The 20,674-nt window shown below is 42.4% G+C and overlaps 2 protein-coding genes and 1 long non-coding RNA gene across 4 annotated transcripts in view; 1 reads left to right on the top strand and 2 right to left on the bottom strand.

Annotated features, from left to right (window-relative positions):
• Nucleotides 1–20,538, top strand: part of LOC119486943 (ral GTPase-activating protein subunit beta-like) — a 592,951-nt gene extending 572,413 nt beyond the window's left edge. Inside the window, exons 29-34 of one of the 2 annotated variants that reach the window (XR_005206623.1) lie at nt 17,626–17,729; nt 17,815–17,917; nt 18,137–18,191; nt 18,265–18,404; nt 19,529–20,391; nt 20,429–20,538. Coding sequence is in view for 1 of the 2 variants with exons in the window: in XM_037767518.1 (XP_037623446.1) it covers nt 17,626–17,729; nt 17,815–17,917; nt 18,137–18,191; nt 18,265–18,404; nt 19,529–19,701 (575 nt within the window). In the remaining variant the exon portion in view is untranslated. Of the gene's footprint in view, nt 1–17,625; nt 17,730–17,814; nt 17,918–18,136; nt 18,192–18,264; nt 18,405–19,528 lie in introns of both variants that reach the window. The other variant, XM_037767518.1, reaches the window with a different exon arrangement.
• Nucleotides 6,824–7,886, bottom strand: LOC119487234. Its single transcript, XR_005206667.1, has 2 exons — nt 7,827–7,886; nt 6,824–6,938 (listed from the first exon to the last, which is right to left on the bottom strand). It is a non-coding gene; the product is annotated as an uncharacterized LOC119487234 (long non-coding RNA).
• On the bottom strand, nt 8,525–10,326 carry LOC119487141 (E3 ubiquitin/ISG15 ligase TRIM25-like). The gene has a single exon (XM_037767808.1). It carries the CDS (start codon nt 10,187–10,189, stop codon nt 8,525–8,527), a length of 1,665 nt encoding a protein of 554 aa, XP_037623736.1. The 5' UTR covers nt 10,190–10,326.
• Nucleotides 20,539–20,674: the final 136 nt, after the last annotated feature.

The following is a 20,674-nucleotide window of genomic DNA, read 5'->3' as shown; positions in this document are numbered from 1 at the left end:
GTCTGTTCTTTTATCTTCTCACAAAACTCCAAGGTGTGGCTTTTATGACAGTACATGCAGGATTTTTGGAAAACATCAGATAGTTTGGCTGAACCATACTTCTTCTCTTGTGGTTGTTGAGCACCACTGTGTCTTCCAGCCGGAGAGACACTTGTAGCAAAACTGATGCTCTTGGGGTTACTTGTCTTAATGTTTATCTTAGGCTTCCCCTTTCCTTCTACGCTGACATCCAAAATATCTCCAAAAAGTGGGTCGTTGCTGACCTTTGCTTGCCAGTTGATGAAATCCACCAGGTCAGAAAACCTGGCTCTTCTTCCTGTTTTTGTTTGGATTTCATATGCTTGATTTCTCCACCGTTCTTTTAGTTTGAAGGGGAGTTTTGAGATGACAGTCTTCATATTGCTAGGGTTGTCCATCTCATCCATGTAATCCACATCACTCATAGTGTTTCGACATCCTATGAGGAACAAAGCATATGCATTTAATGCTTTCCTGTCTTCTGATTTTATCTGAGGCCATTCAAGAGCTTTATTCATCAAGGCTGTGGCAATTCGCAGTTCATCTCCATACTGTTGTTGAAGGAGCCTCCTAGCTTCTCTGTAACCTTCATCTGGCCACATGTGTTCACAACTACGAACAAGGTTAAGAGGTTCTCCACTTGTGAACTGCTGCAGGTAGAACAACCTATCTTGTGCACTAGCAGTCTTGTTCTCAATAGTCTCTTCGAATGCCCTTATAAACGAACGGTAGCTGAGTGGATCTCCTGAGAAAGTTGGAACATCTCTCTGTGGGAGTTGTGACATGTTTTGCTGCTTGACTAGCATTTCTGTTATCTCATTCTGGCGCTGCATTATTTTGGAGATGCCATCAGAGGAACCTGCTTGCTGTGAAGGGTCTGGAGGTACTGTTGAACTAGCTGCTCTCTGAGGGGGAGGTACTGCTGACCTGGCTGCTTTAAGAGGCGAAGCTCTGTGATGATCATTAGCAGTCTGAGCTGGGTGCTTTGGGCCTACAGGTGCTGGGAAACTCACTTGTGTCTCACCATCTTCATCTTTAACATACATGTCCTTTAAACCCACTTTGTACTTGCTTTTTGACTCGTAATATTCATTCATGCCATCTTGACCATCTTCATAATCTGCATACACCTTTATTTTGGTGTCTGATGCAGCAATCTTGGCATCTAGCTCCACTTGCTCTTTGCGCGCCTTTAAGCGTGTTTCTTCCATCTCAATGTCTTGACGTTTCTTAAGAAAGGCAGCACGTGCTAACAGCTCTTCCCGCTCTGCCTGCAGCTTCAAACGAGCAGAACTTGCACTGGATGCTTGTGATGAATGGCTAAGCACGGAGCTTCTCTTGGATGTGCGACTGATGACCTCTGAGATGCTATCACTTGGCTTTATGTCATCATCATCCTCATATTTATTGCCATCATCATTCTCTTCTTCAGGATGTCTCTTAATCTTTTCAATCCAGTCCTCTGTTTCCTGAACAAAGTTCTCAAAGTCCACACATTTGGGCATGTACCAGTTACACTGCTCCTCTTCTTTATCTTCGTCTTCTAGAAGAGTTCATATTTCTGCATTAAGCTCTTTAAATTCTCTAAAGAACTTCCAAAAGATAAATAATGCTTCACCTTTAATTATTTCATTATTAACTTTATCTTTCTTGAGATTTTCAATCTCCCTTCTTTTACGAATGAGATGAGCCAGCTTGCCTTTTCTTTCATTCTTAAGCCTGTTCAGTTTTTCTTCCACAGCCTTTGCCGTGGGCTTTGACTCCCTCTTCTGGCCGTTTTCTGCAACTTCCATTATCTACGGCGTCACTCTTGCCAAGGTTTAATGCACACAAACTGTCTTGTTTTCTTCAAAACGACAGCTTCTCACTCTTCCACAATATGTCCACAGACGTTTTCAAGAGTTTTAACATGTGCACTTCAAAGAATGACCACTGCAGCTTAGTTGCAAAACGACTTGAGGCTTAATTGAACATGGCTCCAGAATGTAAGGACATTGTAGACTGAGATCTTCATGCACTCACTTTCCTTTAGTGCACAGCGATGAAAATCAACGTGGCTCTTATATCCTTGTTAGGTGAAGAATTATGTCCATAATCCACGTCTCTTTACAAGGGGTCCATCCATATGCTTCGTTTCCTTAACGAGCATAGTCTTTGACTAATGTAAGTGTGGCTCCGTCTATTTCTTTAGATGCCCACTTAAGCTATAGAGTCCAAGCATGTAGTTGACGCGTGTTTCAATAAAACTCCGTAGTCCATGTTCTTCATTTCAACCGTTTACTGAAAATCTTTCTTTAGTCTTCAAATACAAAAATGGTAACAAAATATCAAAAACATAAGCAGTAAAAAAGCAAGAACAGTAATATTAAGCACGGTATATTAAGCACGGTCAAAGACTAGTGTGCTCTCCAGGCTCCATGGCTTCAACTGAATCGCTTAAAGAGCACATGCAGCACAATTTAGCTTTCGCCCAATCAGAATACAGGACTGGCTGCAGTCACACTTGGTCCTTATTGAGCACACTGCAGTGAAACTACAGTTATTTATCTCAAGCAAATAAAACAAAATGTAAATTAACCACAGATATTTCTACTGAACAAATGGCTCTAACATGCACATTTTATCTTAAACTATGTTATTCAAATTTAAGGAAATCATTTTGAAAGATGTATGTCACAACTCAAATATGAATTGAGAATTTGTGCTTACATCAATTCCTCAAAGTAAGCATGCGCAAAATATCCAGAAGTGAGGCTCTACTCAGCTGCAGGACAGCGTGACCACTGAGACCATGACGCCTTCTCTGCACCGACGGTGACTGTTCGGCCAGGACGGAGCAATCTGTTTTAATAACTCCATTACAAAATTCATAATTATTATGTAACCCGGGCACTTAGCAGAAACCCAGGCTATTACAACCCGACAACGCCACTCTGGGAATTTCACCCAGAGCATAACCCAACCAAATTACACAAGTTCCTTGATAAAGAGACGGGGCAGAGACGTGAGTTTCAAGTTTCAAAATTAAATAACTTTTATTTAAATTCAAAAATGGTGATTAGTTGCTGCAATGATAAAAGCTGCAAGAGAGGCCAGGCTAGAAAAATAATGTCCTTTATTACAAAAATAGAGTTAAAGTGTTTTTAAAAATGTCACTACACCACTAACCTTACCAGTACAGGAGGAAGGGTGCCAGGGAAACCCACAGGAGGAATGGAGTGAGGGGAGAGGAAATGCAGAACCGTTCACCACCACCAGTAGTTGGAAAAACACACAGTTACTTCCACTCACACTGCAAGGTAAAGAGCACACAGGGGTTAGGAGGACACAGCAAGCCACATGCAATAAGAACCCCAACACAAGAAGAATCCCTCCACCCACTGACCAACCACCTGCAAGGATATAGCAACCCAACCGTCCTGTTAACTGGCAGAGAGCTAGGAATGTTCACTTCCCGATTACCTCCACAACAGCTGGTTTACAGATAAACTAGATAAATGCCCCCTCCCCTATTACAGCAAGAAACCTATGTTGGTGTTGGGCCACCACTTTAAACAGAAAGAAAGAAACAAATTAACAAAAGCAAAACACACTAACCACAAATGTAGAAGTTAGAGGTAAACGGGTAAACAGATTATTAAAAATAAATCAACATACAAAAGCCCAATACAACCAAAAATAACTTAATAACCAGAAATAGGAAAAATAAAATAACTAACTAAGGGACAAAAACAGCAGTGGCAACAGAGCTCCTCCTCCGCCACGTACAGCCAACTACATCACACAGGAAGCACCAGTTTCCTCGTTCCTCGAGCCGCAAGTTACGGTGACCAAACAACTGGCCCATGTGTGATCATCCAGCACGCCAACGCACACACACCGTATCCTACGCTCTTCATATAAAGCTGCACGAGCATTAGAGCTAGCTAGAATCAGATTCTCATGTGCCAGATGCAAGTAAAATCATATCTAAATTTAGTCCTCCGCCGCTAACCTCTGGAACAGCTTACCTTTTCATATCAACAGCTCAGACAAACAGAATAGTTGAAGTCGCTGCTGAACCTCTTTCTGCTGGCGTTTCATTAAGTTAATTTTCTGTTGAGCTGCAACTCATTTACTGCTATTATGTGCACATTATTACCTCCTTCAAGGCCCGAGGTTATGTTTTCATCAGCGTTGGTTTGTCTGTTAGCAGGATTACTCCAAAAGTTTGTGATGGATTTGAATGAATTGTTTTGGAGGGGTGAAGTGTAGCACAATGAACAATCCATTAGATTTTGGTGGCGATCCGGATCATGATCCAGATTCAGGATTTTCTTTTAAGAATTCCAATTAGCCTGAGCATTAAGACCACAGGGTACAACACATGCGCAGTGTAGCTGATGACACGTTGATGACGCATGACCCCGCCTTCTTCCTTCTGAGAGCAGAGAGATACGTGTGTGGATGTGTGGCGAGACATCGAGGTGTGACGGGAGCTGCTGGCCGTCCGCGGTGAGAAAGAAAAAAAAAGCGGTAGATGACGGGATGAGAGACGACGTAGTGTAACGTTATACAGACATAACAAGGCTGCTGAATGAGAGAGGCATCCGCCGATACGTTACACAGAAACACACCGTGTTAATAACAAGCCGACCACCTCACGGTACCGCCAGCTGTGAGCTGTGATCTGTTTTTAAAGTCAGGCACCTTGGCGGAGGTCTGCGCTCTCCGAGTGCCATTCTAGTGTTTATTGATTTTACTCTGTTCTTATTGTTGCTTGCTTTGTATTCATTGTCATCATGTACATGTTCAGCACTGAGAGAGTGAGAGAGAGAGAGAGAGAGAGAGAGAGAGAGAGAAAGAGAGAGAGCGAGAGAGAGAGAGAGAGAGAGAGAGAGAGAGAGAGAAAGAGAGAGAGCGAGAGAGAGAGAGAGAGAGAGAGAGAGAGAGAGAGAAAGAGAGAGAGCGAGAGAGAGAGAGAGAGAGAAAGAGAAAAAGAGAGAAAGAGAGAGAGAGAGAGACTACCAAGACCTTCACACAACCAAGACCTACACACTACCAAGACCTTCACACTACCAAGACCTTCACACTACCAAGACCTACACACAACCAAGACCTACACACTACCAAGACCTACACACTATCAAGACCTACACACTACCAAGACCTACACACAACCAAGACCTACACACTACCAAGACATACACACTATCAAGACCTACACACTACCCAGACCTACACACTACCCAGACCTACACACTACCCAGACCTACACACAACCAAGACCTACACACTACCGAGACCTACACACTACCAAGACCTACACACTACCCAGACCTACACACTACCAAGACCTACACACTACCAAGACCTACACACTACCCAGACACCCTAAAGACACCCTAATAATTAAAGACACAGATGTGAGTTATTTTTTTTGTTATCAAGTTTCCTCTATAAAACCTCCCTGGTCAAGACCTGTACAGCATCACTTGGGGTAATACAATATATTGTATTAACAAGTTTAGATTCAAGGAAAGACAGAGGTTCTGTAGGACATCTGAAGCTCAAATGTGTCCACCATGTTAAGTCGTCATCAGCCTGACAACCCACAGTAGTCATCATGGTATAAAAGTGTTATTAAGTTTTCTCAAAGTCTGGTGTTTTATGGAGAAAAAAAGCCTGAACTACAGGATTCTCTCTATTATTGTAGATTTGTTAAAAAGGAAAAGTAGTAGGAAGAAATTCCCCAAACTTCCAGTTATCTAACAGCATTTTAAGCATGGGCTTTTTTCTTTGCTCAGATAATGAAACGAAGAAGCTCTTTCACCCCAACAGATATGTGTTTGAGGCTTTGAACAAACTGGAAAAGGAGAACACTACATAGACTTGACTCTTTCTATATTGTTGTCTTTAGTCAAAGAGCGTTAAACTGAATCAAAAACCAACATCTCTGCCGACACCAACGACAAACAGATGCGAGTGTCAGAAACAACTTTATATACTGCTTTGCCAGACACACACACACACGCGCACACACACACACACACACACACACACACACACACACAAACACACGCACACGCACATGCACGCACACACACACACACACACACACACACACGAAGCATCCTATTGGACGATTGCATCCTTCAGTAATCAGGCCGTCATCTGTGTCAGCTGTAGCTCCACCTGTCTTCACTCTGGAAGTAATCAGTGCCGTCTGGTGATCCACCTCATTGTGGCTCTTGTAATGCATCTTACACAAAAATCCAAGAGATTTGATCAATACACACTTTAAATCAATCTCATGTGTTGCAACGAACAAAATAAATGCACACAAAGAAAGAGATGTAAATATGTAAAGAAAGAGATGTAGAGTCCATGTGGCAAGACGGTTTCGTTCATGTATCCAAAACAGTTTAAAAAGCCATAAATCCACAACAGTTGTTGTGTTTAAAGCTGCATGATACGGTTTGAATAAAGAACAAACAATAGTCCCGTTTATGTGCTCTCCAGGTTGCTCAGAGAATCACCAAAGCACCACAGCTGTGGTTATACAGAGGAGACAACAAGCCCAGTGAAAATAAAACGTTCTGAACACGGTCTAGAAACAAGTGTTGAGCGTATCGTCAGAGGAATAATACGAGCTGAAGTGGAGAAAAAGAGCGTTCTTCTATCAGTATGTGGGGAAAGAAGTTGGAATTTGTATTCAATATATGAACTTGTGATTGTGTTCAATAACTATGATAACAAAATCCTCATGTCACAACTAATAAGTGATGTTACCTTTTAGTTTTAATTTTTTTTTAGATTGTTTTTAAACAGAGACTGACTGACTCTAAACATGAACACTGGACTTTGTGGTGTTTCAGGAGGAAAACTGCCTCAGTTATTCTCTCCTAGTCACATTTACTCCATCAGCTTTGTATGATACCCTGGAAAAAAGACAAGAAAAGACTTAGTTCATTCTTGTTTATTGATTATAGAAACCTTCAGTTTGTTCACACATCCCATCAGTAAAGTCTGCTAAATGACTCTTGTTCAATGATTTCACGTACAGATTCATTTTCATCCACACAATCAGTTTGTTTGAGCAGAATCTCAGCGATGTAACAGAGAATAATGATTTCCTTATTGATTATGATCATGATAATTACAGTTTCATTAAACATCTTAGGATCTCGTTTGTACGTCGATCTGGACGACAACATTTAGTCTGCCCAACAAATAAATGTGATTCTAGATATCTTTACAAAAAGTGGTGAGAACAGAATATCTATGATAAGAAATAAATCACTAGACCTTCCTTTAAGACCCGTGCAGTGGAAGAGAAACAATAACACACACACACACACACATATATATATATACAAATATTCATCAAACATTTAGAGCACAGAGAAGTTTACAAAGTAGAGCCCATAATGTTTGATTGACAGCTGATCTCTGTGCAGTGAAGACATGAAAAGAACAAGACTCAGTCTAAAGCGAGTATCTGTCTGGACCGTATCTGGTCAGGATGTGAATTTGTGGCTAAATTGTTACACAAATAATCAGTGGTCATGTCTATCATGTCTTGTGAACAGTTTTTTCCACTTATATCTTAATGTTTGATTGAAAGACAACTTATAATGATCAAATTGCATTCAGTAATAGTAAATGGTGACATGTACTAGTCAGTATATTATACATTTTATACAAGGTGTAAATGTATCATCATGACATACAGTCTGCAGGTTAAAAGTATTTCAGCTTTTTATTAAAGCATGTGTATCAAAAGCATTCATCATATAAGTGGTGTGTAACAATATATACATACTTACAAAGTTGATGTCATCACTGATGTTGTTGCTGCCGTGTTTATTCCTAGATGGAGTGTTGATGGAGCAGCTACAATGTTAGCATAGCCTGGCACTGATCGATCCGGACTCCCTTCAGAAAACAAGCATTTTAAAAGTTGTTTGCTTGCTGTGTTGCGGAGAGACCCGACAAAGCATGAATTCAGTCTTTTTACAAATCAACATCATAATGTCGTTATTTCGGCATCATTTTGATCCGTTTATTGATATTAAATCACAGCACAGTGTGTTTATTTTGGGTTCATACCGCAGTAGCGACGTGTGGCTTGCTAATGTGCTTCCTGCTTGGTGTGAATGCACGGTGGTAACACAATACGAAGCACAACGTAACGTCACTTAAACTACTATAAACAATAGCACATGCACAACAACAGCACGATGTAATGATTCAATGAACCGCTGACACAATCCCCAGAAAACATAAACACTGAACTGTTCTCCAGCTTTTCATTTAGAAAGAGCAACAACCAATGAGGAACCTGCAACAGTCGCTGATGAATCCTGTAACTTCATCACTCAGTCAGTCAGGCAGTGACACACTTTAGTGTTTGTAGGGCTGGTCCTCTGCGGTCCAGACACAAATCAGCTCTGCAGCAACAATGATGGACACCAGAGAAGTTTAAGAGTTAAAACACTGAATTTAACCCTTAAATGACTTCTGTCTATTTCAGTTTACACAACTCAGCAGTGTCATCATAATAATAAAGCCAAAGTCCAGCATAGAGAGGCTCAGTGAATGTGGTCTGGACTCTGTGGAGGAGAGTCATGGTTTCAGAGACGCTGTAGAAGGACAGAATACCTGCACTGTGATCCAGGTACACTCCTACTCTGGAGGACGGAGGACCTGAGACGGGGGTTTGGACTTTGTTGTACCAAAAGCTATAACTGTTTTGGATACAATCTAACGCCCAAGATTTATCATTGTGTCCAAACAAACATTCACCCCCCCCTGCTGTCCTGATACTCTTGTATGTGACTGCTACATAAACTCCTATCCCTCTCCTCTCCACCTCCCAGTAACAACGTCCAGTCAGACTCTCTCTACTCAGGACCTGACGAAAGTCAGTGAATCTGTCTGGGTGACTAGAATAAGACTGTTGTTGACTCATATATGTTGCTTTTCTGTTCCCCTCAGATAATAACAGATGTGTGTATGCTGTGTTTGGATCCAGTGTGATTTCTCGTGAATATTGTAAGAATCCAGCTCTGGTCTTGGGCTCTGGTTGTGACAGTAAAACATCCACTTCAGTCACTGTCTGTGAGACGTTTGTCCATTTCTCTCTCAGAACGTCCTGTAGTTTATCTCTGACTTCTGACACAGCCGCCGTCACGTCCTCAAAGTAGCTCAGAGGACGGATATTGATGCTGGATGTAGATTCAGTGAGTGGTGACAGTGAGGGGTAGTTAAGAAGAAACTGGTTGTGATCCTCTGTGTGTGACAGCAGCTTCATCTCAGCGTCTCTCCTCTTCAGCTCAGTGATCTCCTGCTCCAGCTTCTCCTGAAGCTCTTTGACTCGACTCACTTCACTTTTCTGCTGGGATCTGACCTGCTGCTTCACATCACAGCTTCTTTTCTCCATGAGACGGATCAGCTCGGTGAAGATCTTCTCACTGTCCTCCACTGCTTTATCAGCAGAGCGATTGACGGCCTCCACCTCCTGTTGGAGCAGCTTCACATCTTTCTCTCTGTCCTGGATCCTCTGCTGGATGTTGAGTCGACTCACCTCCAGCTCTCTCTGCCTCTCGGTCCTTTCTGCTGCAGCTGAGACGGTGTCGTGGCCTTTATGTTCATCCACAGAGCAGAGATAACAGATACACTGCTGATCAGTACGACAGAACATCTTCATCACCTCGTCGTGACGAGAGCAGATGTTCTCCTGGAGCTTCTTGGAGGGCTCCACCAGCTTGTGTTTCTTTAACGGAGCTGAGTCATAATGACGCTGGAGGTGTTTCTCACAGTAAGAGGCCAGGCACGCCAGACAGGACTTGAAGGCTTTCAGTTTCCTCCCAGTGCAGACATCACAGGCCACATCTTCAGGTCCAGCATAGCAGTGATCAGCAGGAGCAGCTTGGAGTCCAGTCTTCTTCAGTTCCTCCACTAAAACTGCTAACATGGTGTTTTTCAGCAGGACAGGCCTCGGTGTGAAGGTCTGCCTACACTGAGGGCAGCTGTAGATCTTCTTCTCATCCTCTCCATCCCAGAAGCTTTTAATACAGTTCATGCAGTAGCTGTGTCCACAGGAAGTAGTCACCGGATCCTTCAGTAGATCCAGACAGATCGAACAAGAGAATGACTCTCTCTCCAGCTGAACTCCTTTCTGCGCCATTTCACCTCTCAGTAGCAACGACTGTCTGAGTTTCACTTCCTGAGAACCGACACTAGTTTGAGCTCTGATGTAATCATCATGTGTTATGTTGGTTACACCCACCTTCAAACTGTCGATCTGAAGGGGAGGGAACAAGGAAATAAGAGGACCGAGTGTAGCAGTCTGTGTTTGAGTGCAGGAAGAGGAGGGAGGAGTTATCAAGCTATGAATCATTCCAGGACGAGGAGCAGCACGACTGACTACGTCCCAAATCACATACTTTTCCTTTTTACTTCTAGTACACTGCAGCTGCCCTTACAAAGTACGTACTGTTGCATGCAGTATGAATATAATATATCTGCTGTGCAGAGGATTGTGGGTCAGAACAGCCAGAAAAGCATGCTGGCTTTCATACTGTAAAATGTGACCAGATGTAGTAGGACATCCTGGTATTTTTGGCACACTGCATTTGACATACTATGTATTGGGACATAAGAAATCTTTTTTTCTGTCATACTAAGTAGTATGGTAGAATGGGTTTTGGAACGCACAGTATATTTCGTCATTTACAAACGGAGCCTCGGTTCAAACCTGCTCCACATTTGAAAACATTTCAGTTTTCAGCTGTAAAATATTTCTTGGCTCCTCAGGCTTTGGTGATGGCTCCACATTTCTCATAAACTCTTCCTCACCCGGGACAGGAACCCGGTGTGGGCAACGGACCGCTGTACGGGCAGCCGTTTACAGACAGGCTAGTGACACATTACACACACTCCTGAGGCTGCAGAGATTGTTTTTAAGAAATCTCATAAGCCATTGTTTTACTGCTTAATTTTTCATTTTACATAAGAAAGTAGAGATAAGTAACCTAAGCAACTAGTGTAGTAATAATAATAATAATTTATATAACACTTGTCAAACTTAAGTACAAAGTTCTTTCCAGATTAAAAGATTTACAGAAAAGAAATGAAAAATAAATCTAAATCTCATGTAACAGCGGGGCAGCTAAGCTGAAATATTCATAACAATTGTGCATTTTGCGATAAAAGCAACGAATTTGGCACAGATGTAGGTTTATATGTCACAAAAAGATATAGATATCGGGCGCTGCCAATTCGGCCCCTGACGGACACGGCAGCCACTTTCCAAAACGTTGCAGAAAACTGATTTTACGACTCTTGATGATTTCCAAGGTGCGTTCAAGCTGAAGAGATCAGATGTCAGAAGATCACAGAAATTGTTTTTTCACCTCCTCATTTTTAAAGGGTACTTTTTAAAAAGCTTTTAACCTGAGAAAAACATGAAAACCAAATAAAAGGAGCATGGTCACTTCAGGGTCAAACTTCACCCCCATGCCTTCATGGTAGAATGACAACCAGTAAAGCAGTAAAACTGACAGAGATAACGCTGGATACATTTATTGGTCGCCAGTAACCTCTAATCACAGTTAAAGTGATGCTGAACTTTGGGTTGTATTGCTAGCAGTAAAACTGACAGAGATAACGCTGGGTGAAGTTCAGAGATTGCCGGTATCTTCTAGTCACAGATGACATGAGAACTTTTTAGTTGGAGTAAGCACTTCAGGTTCATATGACAATGTTTTATTTTTGCAATGGCCTTCAAATCTGAGCAAAGGAGCTGATATTTGTCCGGTCTCTAACCTGTGACCAAGCTGACTTGGTTGAACTTATAAGGAAACTTAGATCAGTCTCCTGTTGAAATACAGGGTTAAAGAGACACACAAGCTTATCCACCACGGCAAGGTGCCAACTCCAGTAGGATCCATATTTTTGTTTTATTTTGTTGATATGCAATAGCACTTTAAAAACATGTATATACTATTGTATAACAGCAAACGCTGGCCGGGTTACGGCATGATACAAGAACTGAGGAAGCGGGTTGCTGGAGGCAAAGTTTGACCAAAAGAAATCCAATTAAATATTCCATTGCCATACTCCAGCACATTGTTTACACTTTGGGATCCACAAATTTGAATGTTTTGGACATGATTAAAGTGCGCACGTTGTTGGTTTGCTTGGTTTTGCGGAGCGTTTCAGACGGAGGGAGAATACAGGTATATTCAGGCAGGCAGTATGAAAAATAATGTTGCATTGTCAGGGAAAACATAGGGTGGTTCCCCTGAACGTTGGTGAATGAGGGGATAGATGGACTGGTACCACGGGACATTTTAGAAAATCTTCATATTTTTCGTAAGTCTTGTGCTGATCAGCCACCACACTCTAAGAAAAAACATCTGTAGAAAAACAGAAAATGTCCTGGCAGAAAATTAACAGGACATTTTCCGTTAAGTTAACCATCAGGGGGACAGGGAGAGGGACGCAATTGCGGACCAGGGGAATCTTAAAGTAACTCCCGAAGGATAACCACAAAAATCGCAAGCGATTCAAAGGGAGAGGGGAAACACCAAATGAAAACAGGCCAAAAAAAAAGGCTCCCTTCACTCAATACAACCTGAAAAAACTAAAACTAAAACACCGCTATCGAGCAGCTGACTAGAACATAAATGAAACAAAAGAACCAGCGAAGGCAGGCCACACAGACCTACCCCACTCTAAGAGACTCCAGAGAAGAGAAGAAGGTTCACATGGCACTTCTGCAGATTCACACATCCCCATACACAGACAGCGAAAACAGGACAGCACTCTCACTACCTCTGACAAAGAGACAATGAGTCAGCACCTGAGCACTGAAACCAGGGGTATATATAGGCTTCAACCACCTGATCCTCATCAGGGACAATTAGGCTCCACAGCTGCCTCTGCTCAGAGATAATGAACCCAACCAGCCTGCTGAGAGGCAAGTGACCCTCACATTAACGGACAGTTTCTTCAACCCCTAAAATGTAAATTTCTGTTGATTGACAGGATGTCCTTTGTACCATTCACGGGGACTTCTGTTAATCCTAAAACAGAAAATTCTGTATATTTACAGTATATCCTAATTACCGAGCCAAATAGCAGGCCCAACCTCTACATTCTGGAGGGAAAACAGACGCTATCCGAGCATTTGTACGTTACCTATCGGTCTTTGCGGACCGCCTGAGTCTAAAACTGGGGCTAAAACTGGGGCTAACTCTACCTGACGTCCACTGAAGTCTAAAATATGAGCATTGGTAAAATGTAAACTTCAATACCAAACTTGAGTCAGCAAAAATATTCCTGGTGTATCTGGTAACGTTAACGGTTGAACTAAACAACAAAACAGCTTTCCAGCTAAAACGATACTGAGCTCACGTTAAAGGGACTGTTTGTAACTTTTTTAGCGTATAAATGTACCGGGTCGGGACACATGCGTGCTCGCATATGTGCGCTCGCGTGTAGCCGGAGCCTCTCCTCCGCTGCCTGCTTGCCTTCACTCAGACAGCGCGCGCGTTGGAGACGGTAACGTTTCTCCCTGCAGAGCCCCGTCACCGACCAGCTTTTCCTGCTCAGCCTCCGGTGTCTCCCTCCGGAGAGGGAGAGGAAGAGGGGAGACACCGGAGGCTGAGCAGGAAAAGCCAGCAGTGATTCATGGAGAGACCTTCGTCTGGTCAGCTAACATTACTGCCAAGCAGCTGAAATATAGAGTGATATTGTGGTTTTAGATGACGTGTGTCACCTCACTGTTTTGAGCGATGCTTGTTCAGGTATATTTAGAGCGAGCAAGCGCAGGCCACAGGTGTCGCTGTTAACAAGCATTTCTGAAAGTTACAAATAGTCCCTTAAAGTCCTGAACATAAATAATTTTGGTTAGACATTAATTGTTGATTTTTTACCACAGAAGTGTGACAAAGGTTTCTCCAAATTCGAAATTTGAACTAAACTTTGCCGTGTGTGTGATGGTCTCTGCCTCTTCCAACTTTTTGTTGTTAAAACTTCTGTGAAAAATCTATACAAAAAATGCATTCATATTAACACAGTACATTGGCCCGTATTTTTACGGACTTTTCTTAGAGTGCAGCGTGTCCGTGTGTGGAGGAGGAGATGAGCCTCGCTCTCGATGAAACACCAACACACAGAGAGCAGAGGACAGAAGCAGCGTGCCCGTAAATGACACCAAAACAAAGCAGCATAGTTTGTTTTCTGTTCATTTGGCTCAGGCGCTGTGAAAACAATGCTTATAACGGCTGCAGGGAAAACCCTGAGTTTTATCACTTGTATCCACATTTAGGCAAATTCCACGATATTCCCCATTTTACAGTTGATTCCATTTTTATTATCAAATTCCGCGATTCCGTCCATGTTTTCCTCATCGCAGATATCACAGGGTCCTACACAACTCATTATTTTACATGTTAGCAGAATCCCCTTTGTTCACGTTTGTTTATGTTGCTAAAAGTGTGATTAAGGTTTTTTTTTCACACCAGTAGTTGGGTTCATTTGGTCCAAGCAAAAAAAAATGGTGCATAGTTGCATTTTAGCTCTGGTCCAGTTCCTGTTCACACTGACTTTTTACAAACCAACCAGAGGAGTAAATATGAAGCTCTAGACTGAGAGGTAACTCTCTGATTGTCATCCTGCATCATCAGGACACACGTGGGGAAATGAAATTCTGGTGACTGACAGAAGTCTGTGCAGCACTTTAATGCTTCTGACGTGTATATTTGTGTTCTTTGATTAATAACTGATTATTGTGGGAATGCTGATTCAGCATTCTCAGTATTGTTCTTTGAATCTTTATTCAACTATTTCTTCCGTACTATTTCTTTCCCTCCCCCACACACACACACACATTAACACACACACACACACACACACACACACACACAACCCGTCATAATAAAAGCCCCATAGAGTAACTGTATCTTAACAGGAAGCTCACAATGACACTTGCTTTAGAAAATAAAAGCTTTCAACTCTCATTGTATGACAACAGGAAACTAGGGATTCACTTAGTTTTTCAAAATAAAAGCCCCCAACTCTTACTGTATGTTAACAAGAAACTATGTTGTATTTTACAAAATCAGTTTAACCTGTCTTAAGATGCTTTCTGCCCCCCCCCCCCCCCCCCCCCAACACCAGGCACACTGGTCAAAATTTCTTGCGAAATGTTCTAGTCAAGTCTAGTTTAATTTAAAACTTAAGTGCGTTCTCCCCTCCTCTGTCCAACCTTCAGGTTCTACCTGGTTCTCCTTCAGGGTCTGCAGGTGGAGGTGTGTCCCCGTGTTCTGGCCTCCATCCTGCTGAACTCCACATGTCTGTTCTGCTGTGACCTGAGAGGAGTCAACCTGCTGCTCCCCTCCTTCGTCTCAGCTGTGGAGAACGTGCTGCTCGACAGGTACAAGTACTGCAAATACTACAATAACTGTGAATACTAGAATCACTACCGTAGACACTGCTACTTTCAATACTTATACTGCAGATACTTAACTACCAATGACAGTTCTGCTGCTCTTGACCTCACAGCCTGATCCGGTCTGATGAGGCCCAGTGAGTCTCACCTGGACCAGGTTCTTGTGAGGAGCAATGTCAGATTCTGTTCTGTTTGTTTTTCCTAAAACATAATTTAAACAAACTGTAGTAGGCTATAGTTTTTTACAGTCAGGGGTTAGCGGGCTCCCGCCTCTGACATCACACAGGACCCCATGTCTCTCTCTAAGGATGGTGGGTTCACGTTGTCCCATGTTATTTCTTTAGGCTGAGCTGGACCCAGAACCCTGTGGGTACCAGCTCGTTTCACCAGTTTTCTCACTTTTACTTTGCACTGATCTATTGAGCGCACAAATCCCTTCTCCTCCAGTTTATCTCAAATGACTTTATAAGCGTCCCTTTTTTTGTGGACTTTATTTAGCATATTGTGTATGTTTCCTTCGGCCCAGATCAGAAGCAAACATCGGACTTCTGCAGAAGTCCAAGTCAGTCCTCTCCAAGGGTCTCATTTATAACCGTTGCGTATGCACAAAACGGGGCCTGAAATGTGCGTACGCCACTTCCCACGCAATAGTTGTGATCTATAAAAACAAACTTGACTTGGAATGTGCGCACCTGTACGGATACTTTGACCCGTGCGTACGCACATTATGGAGGCGCCGAGGTAGAGGAAACTGGAGACGCAGACGGTGAGGTGGTGAATTGAAGCCGGACTGTAGACATTAAATGTCATTATACGTATAATGATGCCTCTCACACATTTAACTTCACTTCATACTTATATCCACTGTATCATAAACATTTAAAACAGCAGTGTTCTTTGTGCTAGTGATCCATAACTATTACATAAGCACCTTACAAATGTAAAAGATTAACTCAAATCTCAAATCAAATTCCGCTCAATATCTCATCAGCGCTGTCTCACCATCATGTCCCCCCCTCCACCTCCAGAGCGCAGAGGAGATCTGAGAGGAGAGGACCGGACTTCCGAGAGTCGCAGTCAGCTGTGCAGCAGCTGATGAAATCATCATCATCGGTTGTAGAAATCCAAGATTATATCAAATAGCATTAAAGAATGGCAGAACAGAGCGCCAATAGTTTTAATAATATCTTCTAATAGTGTGCAGATATCACCAAGTACCATATTAGTTTTCATAAAGTTGTTGTGTAAAATCGCTGCAGTGATGACATGACTTATTAATTTATTTATGGTTTATTAGATAGGGACAGATACAGTATAAATAGACAAAATGAAAACAGCTATCCGATGCAACTATCAGACTGTCTCCAGTGCGCCACCGCGCTGCGCCACTCTGCCTCCTCCAGTCATCTCCACCCAGCACATCTTCACCAGTATGGAGAGTGTAAATTAACAAAGTGTGTAAATGAAGCCAGTGACAGCTCTCACACAATCGTTACACTCCATATCTTCATTATCATTATCAGTCCTAATCATAATGCAGGACAAGTTCACTATAAAAACTTAAATAATAAATAAATAAATATAAATAGTGTACACCTGTCAAACTTCCTTTTTTCTAATGATATCCAGGTGGGGGATATTACTGATTGTCTTGATCATTTTAAATGAATGGATCAGTGTGATTGCTGTAAAGATATGAACACAGCGGTGAGACTCGGAACATGCTGCATGGTGCTGGTGGATATACCGTCACTGTGAGGACTACGTGACGTGAATGAGAGAATCAGGAGGGAACGAGTGTTCAGAGACCTCCTCACCTACAAACACCTCCATCTCTGTGTCAGAAAAACTCCTTTTCTCTGTCTTCCTCTCGGGAGTTGCCGTGATTCACCGTAAAGAACCACTGATCAACAGGCTCATTCACATGCAGAAACATTCAATGTCCGTTCGACTCCTATTCTATTTCTATGGGTGGTGCCATATAAGGAAACATGTGACCATATAAGGAGAGGTGGTACCATATAAGGAAAAGTGGTATCATATAAGGAGAGGTGATACCATTTAGGAAAGGTGGTACCGCATGAGGAGAGGTGAGACCATATAAGGAGAAAATCAAAGTTATTTCCTTTTACTTTATTAAATTCTTCTTTTTGTTTGGTATAAAGCGGCTGATTTGTCGAAGAGTCCAGACAAGGCGGAGCCTCCGACTGAGCTGCCATCCAACTTGAGTCTTTCTGAGCCAAGCCAAGACTCCGCCCCTCAACCCACAGTATGGACCTTCAAAATAAAAGCTTTTTCATGTCGTTATGACTTATCTTTATTTCTGTCAGTCTCTGACCTTTCTGTTTGTCCAGAGTTCTCCAGTTGAAGACATGAAGTCTTTTCGTTTTGTGTTGTCGTCCGTCGGCTCTGAATCCAAACTTCTTATAGTCTGGGTTGAACGCTTCGAGGATATCGGTAACTAACTTTATATCAACATTATAATAAGTAGTTATATTAGTAATTATAATAATTTAGTAGTGTTCTAACTGGTACCAGTATAACTGAGTGCACCAAGCCAGATGAGATCAGTTGTTTGGTCAGAATAAACCAGTCCAAAATAGATTGGGGAGTGACAATAATCCATAGTTTTCTGGAGTGATGAAGTGAGAACAGATTTGTGACTTTGTGTTTCAGAGAGTTTCCCTCTGTCCGACCTGCTGTCAGAGATGAAGGCAGAAACACCGACCAGGTGAAACATCCAAATACACTGTAACAAACTGCTTCAGTCTTATTAATGACAAAACTGTCTCTCTGTCTGTCAGTGCGTCAAATGTCCAGCTGATCTTTGTCCATCCTCTGAAAACTGGACTCTACCGGATCCGTTTCCATGGAAACGCCACCAGCAAGTTCAGTTTGGTTGTCCCATTGGTCAGCGGGAGTGTGGTCAGCAAGAGGTCTTTGGGTATGTCTGACTGACTGTCTGTCTGTCTGTCTGTCTGTCCCCACATAGAGGAGATCAATACCAGAGGGAAGTAGACTAGGTGGAAAATTAGTGGTGTGCTTTAACCAAAATCCTGACTTGAAAATAACCAAATAGATATTGGATTGTGACAAGTTGTAAGAGGTGGCAAATAGACCCCCCAAATTTGGAGGGAGCAAAAAGGTATGGTCACTAGAGGTATGGAAGACCAGAATGGAAGTAAAACCTTCATTGCTTCATTTGGGCCCAGACCTTTAAAGGAATACTTCAACCCCAAAATGATTATTAGTATATCAAATACTTACCCCGTTACCTTGAATTCATGAAGAAAACATAGTTTTTCTCACATGCCTCCACGGCAAACGAAGACAACTACAGCCACAACTTGTGCAGTATAATCCAGGTCTCATTTATCCAGTCTTATGCTCACTACTTCCCAAGCACATGCATCTTTGCTAAAACCTTACTATTTAAAGCACTTCTGCATAAATAATACTCGTAGGGATGTGTAGCACCCGTGTGCAAACGTGAGATTGTTTGTGCGTTTTTGGCAAAAATTCATTTGGGAAGTAGTGAGCATGCGACTAGATAAATGAGACTTGGATTAAACCGTTATTTGATTCTTCGTTCACCATGGAGGCAAGCAAGAAAAACAAAGTTTTCTCCATGAATTCAAGGTAACGCGGGGTGCGCGTAATTAATATACAAAAGACCATTTTGGGGGTGAGGTTCTCTTTAACTGTGTGAACGACATTTAAAGTCATTGAATAGATGGATGACATGAAGTCGATCTACATACTAAATCCCGGAGGGATGACGATGGCACCAACTATCCTGCTGTTCACTGCACCATAATGCTATCTTGTGAAGGTCAGCTGTACTTATCCTCCTACAGATGAAGATAATCTGGATTATTAAATGATACATATAAATGAAAATAATAACCGTCCGTCTTTTGTCTCCTCGATAGTCTGGAGGTTTAGTTGGTTATTGTTTAAAGTAGTCAGTTTAGTCTCGTCTTCATCGTGAAACAAAAACCTTTATCGAATGTATTTTCATGAATGAAACATTATTGAAACAGACCTTGTTTCTTTCTCTGTCTCCAGGTTTCCTGGTTAGAGAGACAGTGATCAACTGTTGCCATCGGCGACGGTTAGAGAGTGACTCTGCTCTTCCATCCCATGTCAGAAGGAAGCACATGATCAATGACATCATCCTTCGCTACCGGAGCCGCCGCTCTGAACCCGCCTTTTACTCCGCCCTGTTCCAGGACCCCTGAACCCGACCTTTAACCTCTCTGACTGACCCCTGACCTTTAACCTCTCTGACTGACCCCTGACCTTTAACCTCTCTCACTGACTCCTGACCTTTAACCTCTCTGACTGACCCCTGACCTTTAACCTCTCTGACTGACCCCTGAACTTTTATCTCTCCGACTGACCCCCCTGACCTTTAATCTCTCTGACTGACCCCCGACCTTTGACCTTTCTGACCAACCCCCCATAACCTCTACCTACTGTACACCATAGACTGTATATAAAGATGGACAACATGACAGCTCCCCAAAATTGAAGCCAAAACATCTTGATTGCCAATCACAGGCTGCGGCCGTGCTCGGCTTGTGATTGGGTCGGTCAATTGTGTGGGCGCGACCTGGATATCGCGGCTCCAGCTCCCCGATCACAACTGCACAGACTCTGGCTCCAAATGATGTCAAAAGCGTGAGATGGCTGCTCCCATATCCAAGATATTTTGGCTTAATTTTACAATGGAAGGAAGTGGAGACTCGTCGTCCATCTATCTATACAGTCTATGCTGTACACCAACAACCAGCTCCACTGTTGCCATGGAAACCTGATGTTTTATTTACCAATCACAGATTTAAAAATGTGCTTGTGTGTTTGTGTAGTTGTAAACCAGCCAATCAGAATCAACAGTTACTGCTGTCACAGGTTTTGTGTGAGGACAGGTGTTACTGGGTCATGATGTCACCTGAGTGAAGACAGGTGTTACTGAGTCATGATGTCACCTGCAGGTTTAATAAACAGTGTGTGTAAAAACCTCACATTCTGATTGGTCCTTTAGTGTGATGTCATCAATTCATTTCAATGGGGCTTTACTGGCATGAAAGCTTCAAGAACAACGTTGCCAAAGCATCAAAACAACAATCTGTCCAAATCACATGTTAACAATGTTGAACATTTATCTTTCATAAATATGAATGAGCCAATCACAGATGCTCCTCCTTGTGA

This window comes from Sebastes umbrosus, chromosome 1, assembly GCF_015220745.1.
Source record: "Sebastes umbrosus isolate fSebUmb1 chromosome 1, fSebUmb1.pri, whole genome shotgun sequence".
Classification (NCBI taxonomy): Eukaryota; Metazoa; Chordata; class Actinopteri; order Perciformes; family Sebastidae; genus Sebastes; species Sebastes umbrosus.
The sequence above is the reverse complement of the archived record's forward strand: the minus strand, read 5'-3'. Positions and strand labels throughout refer to the sequence as shown.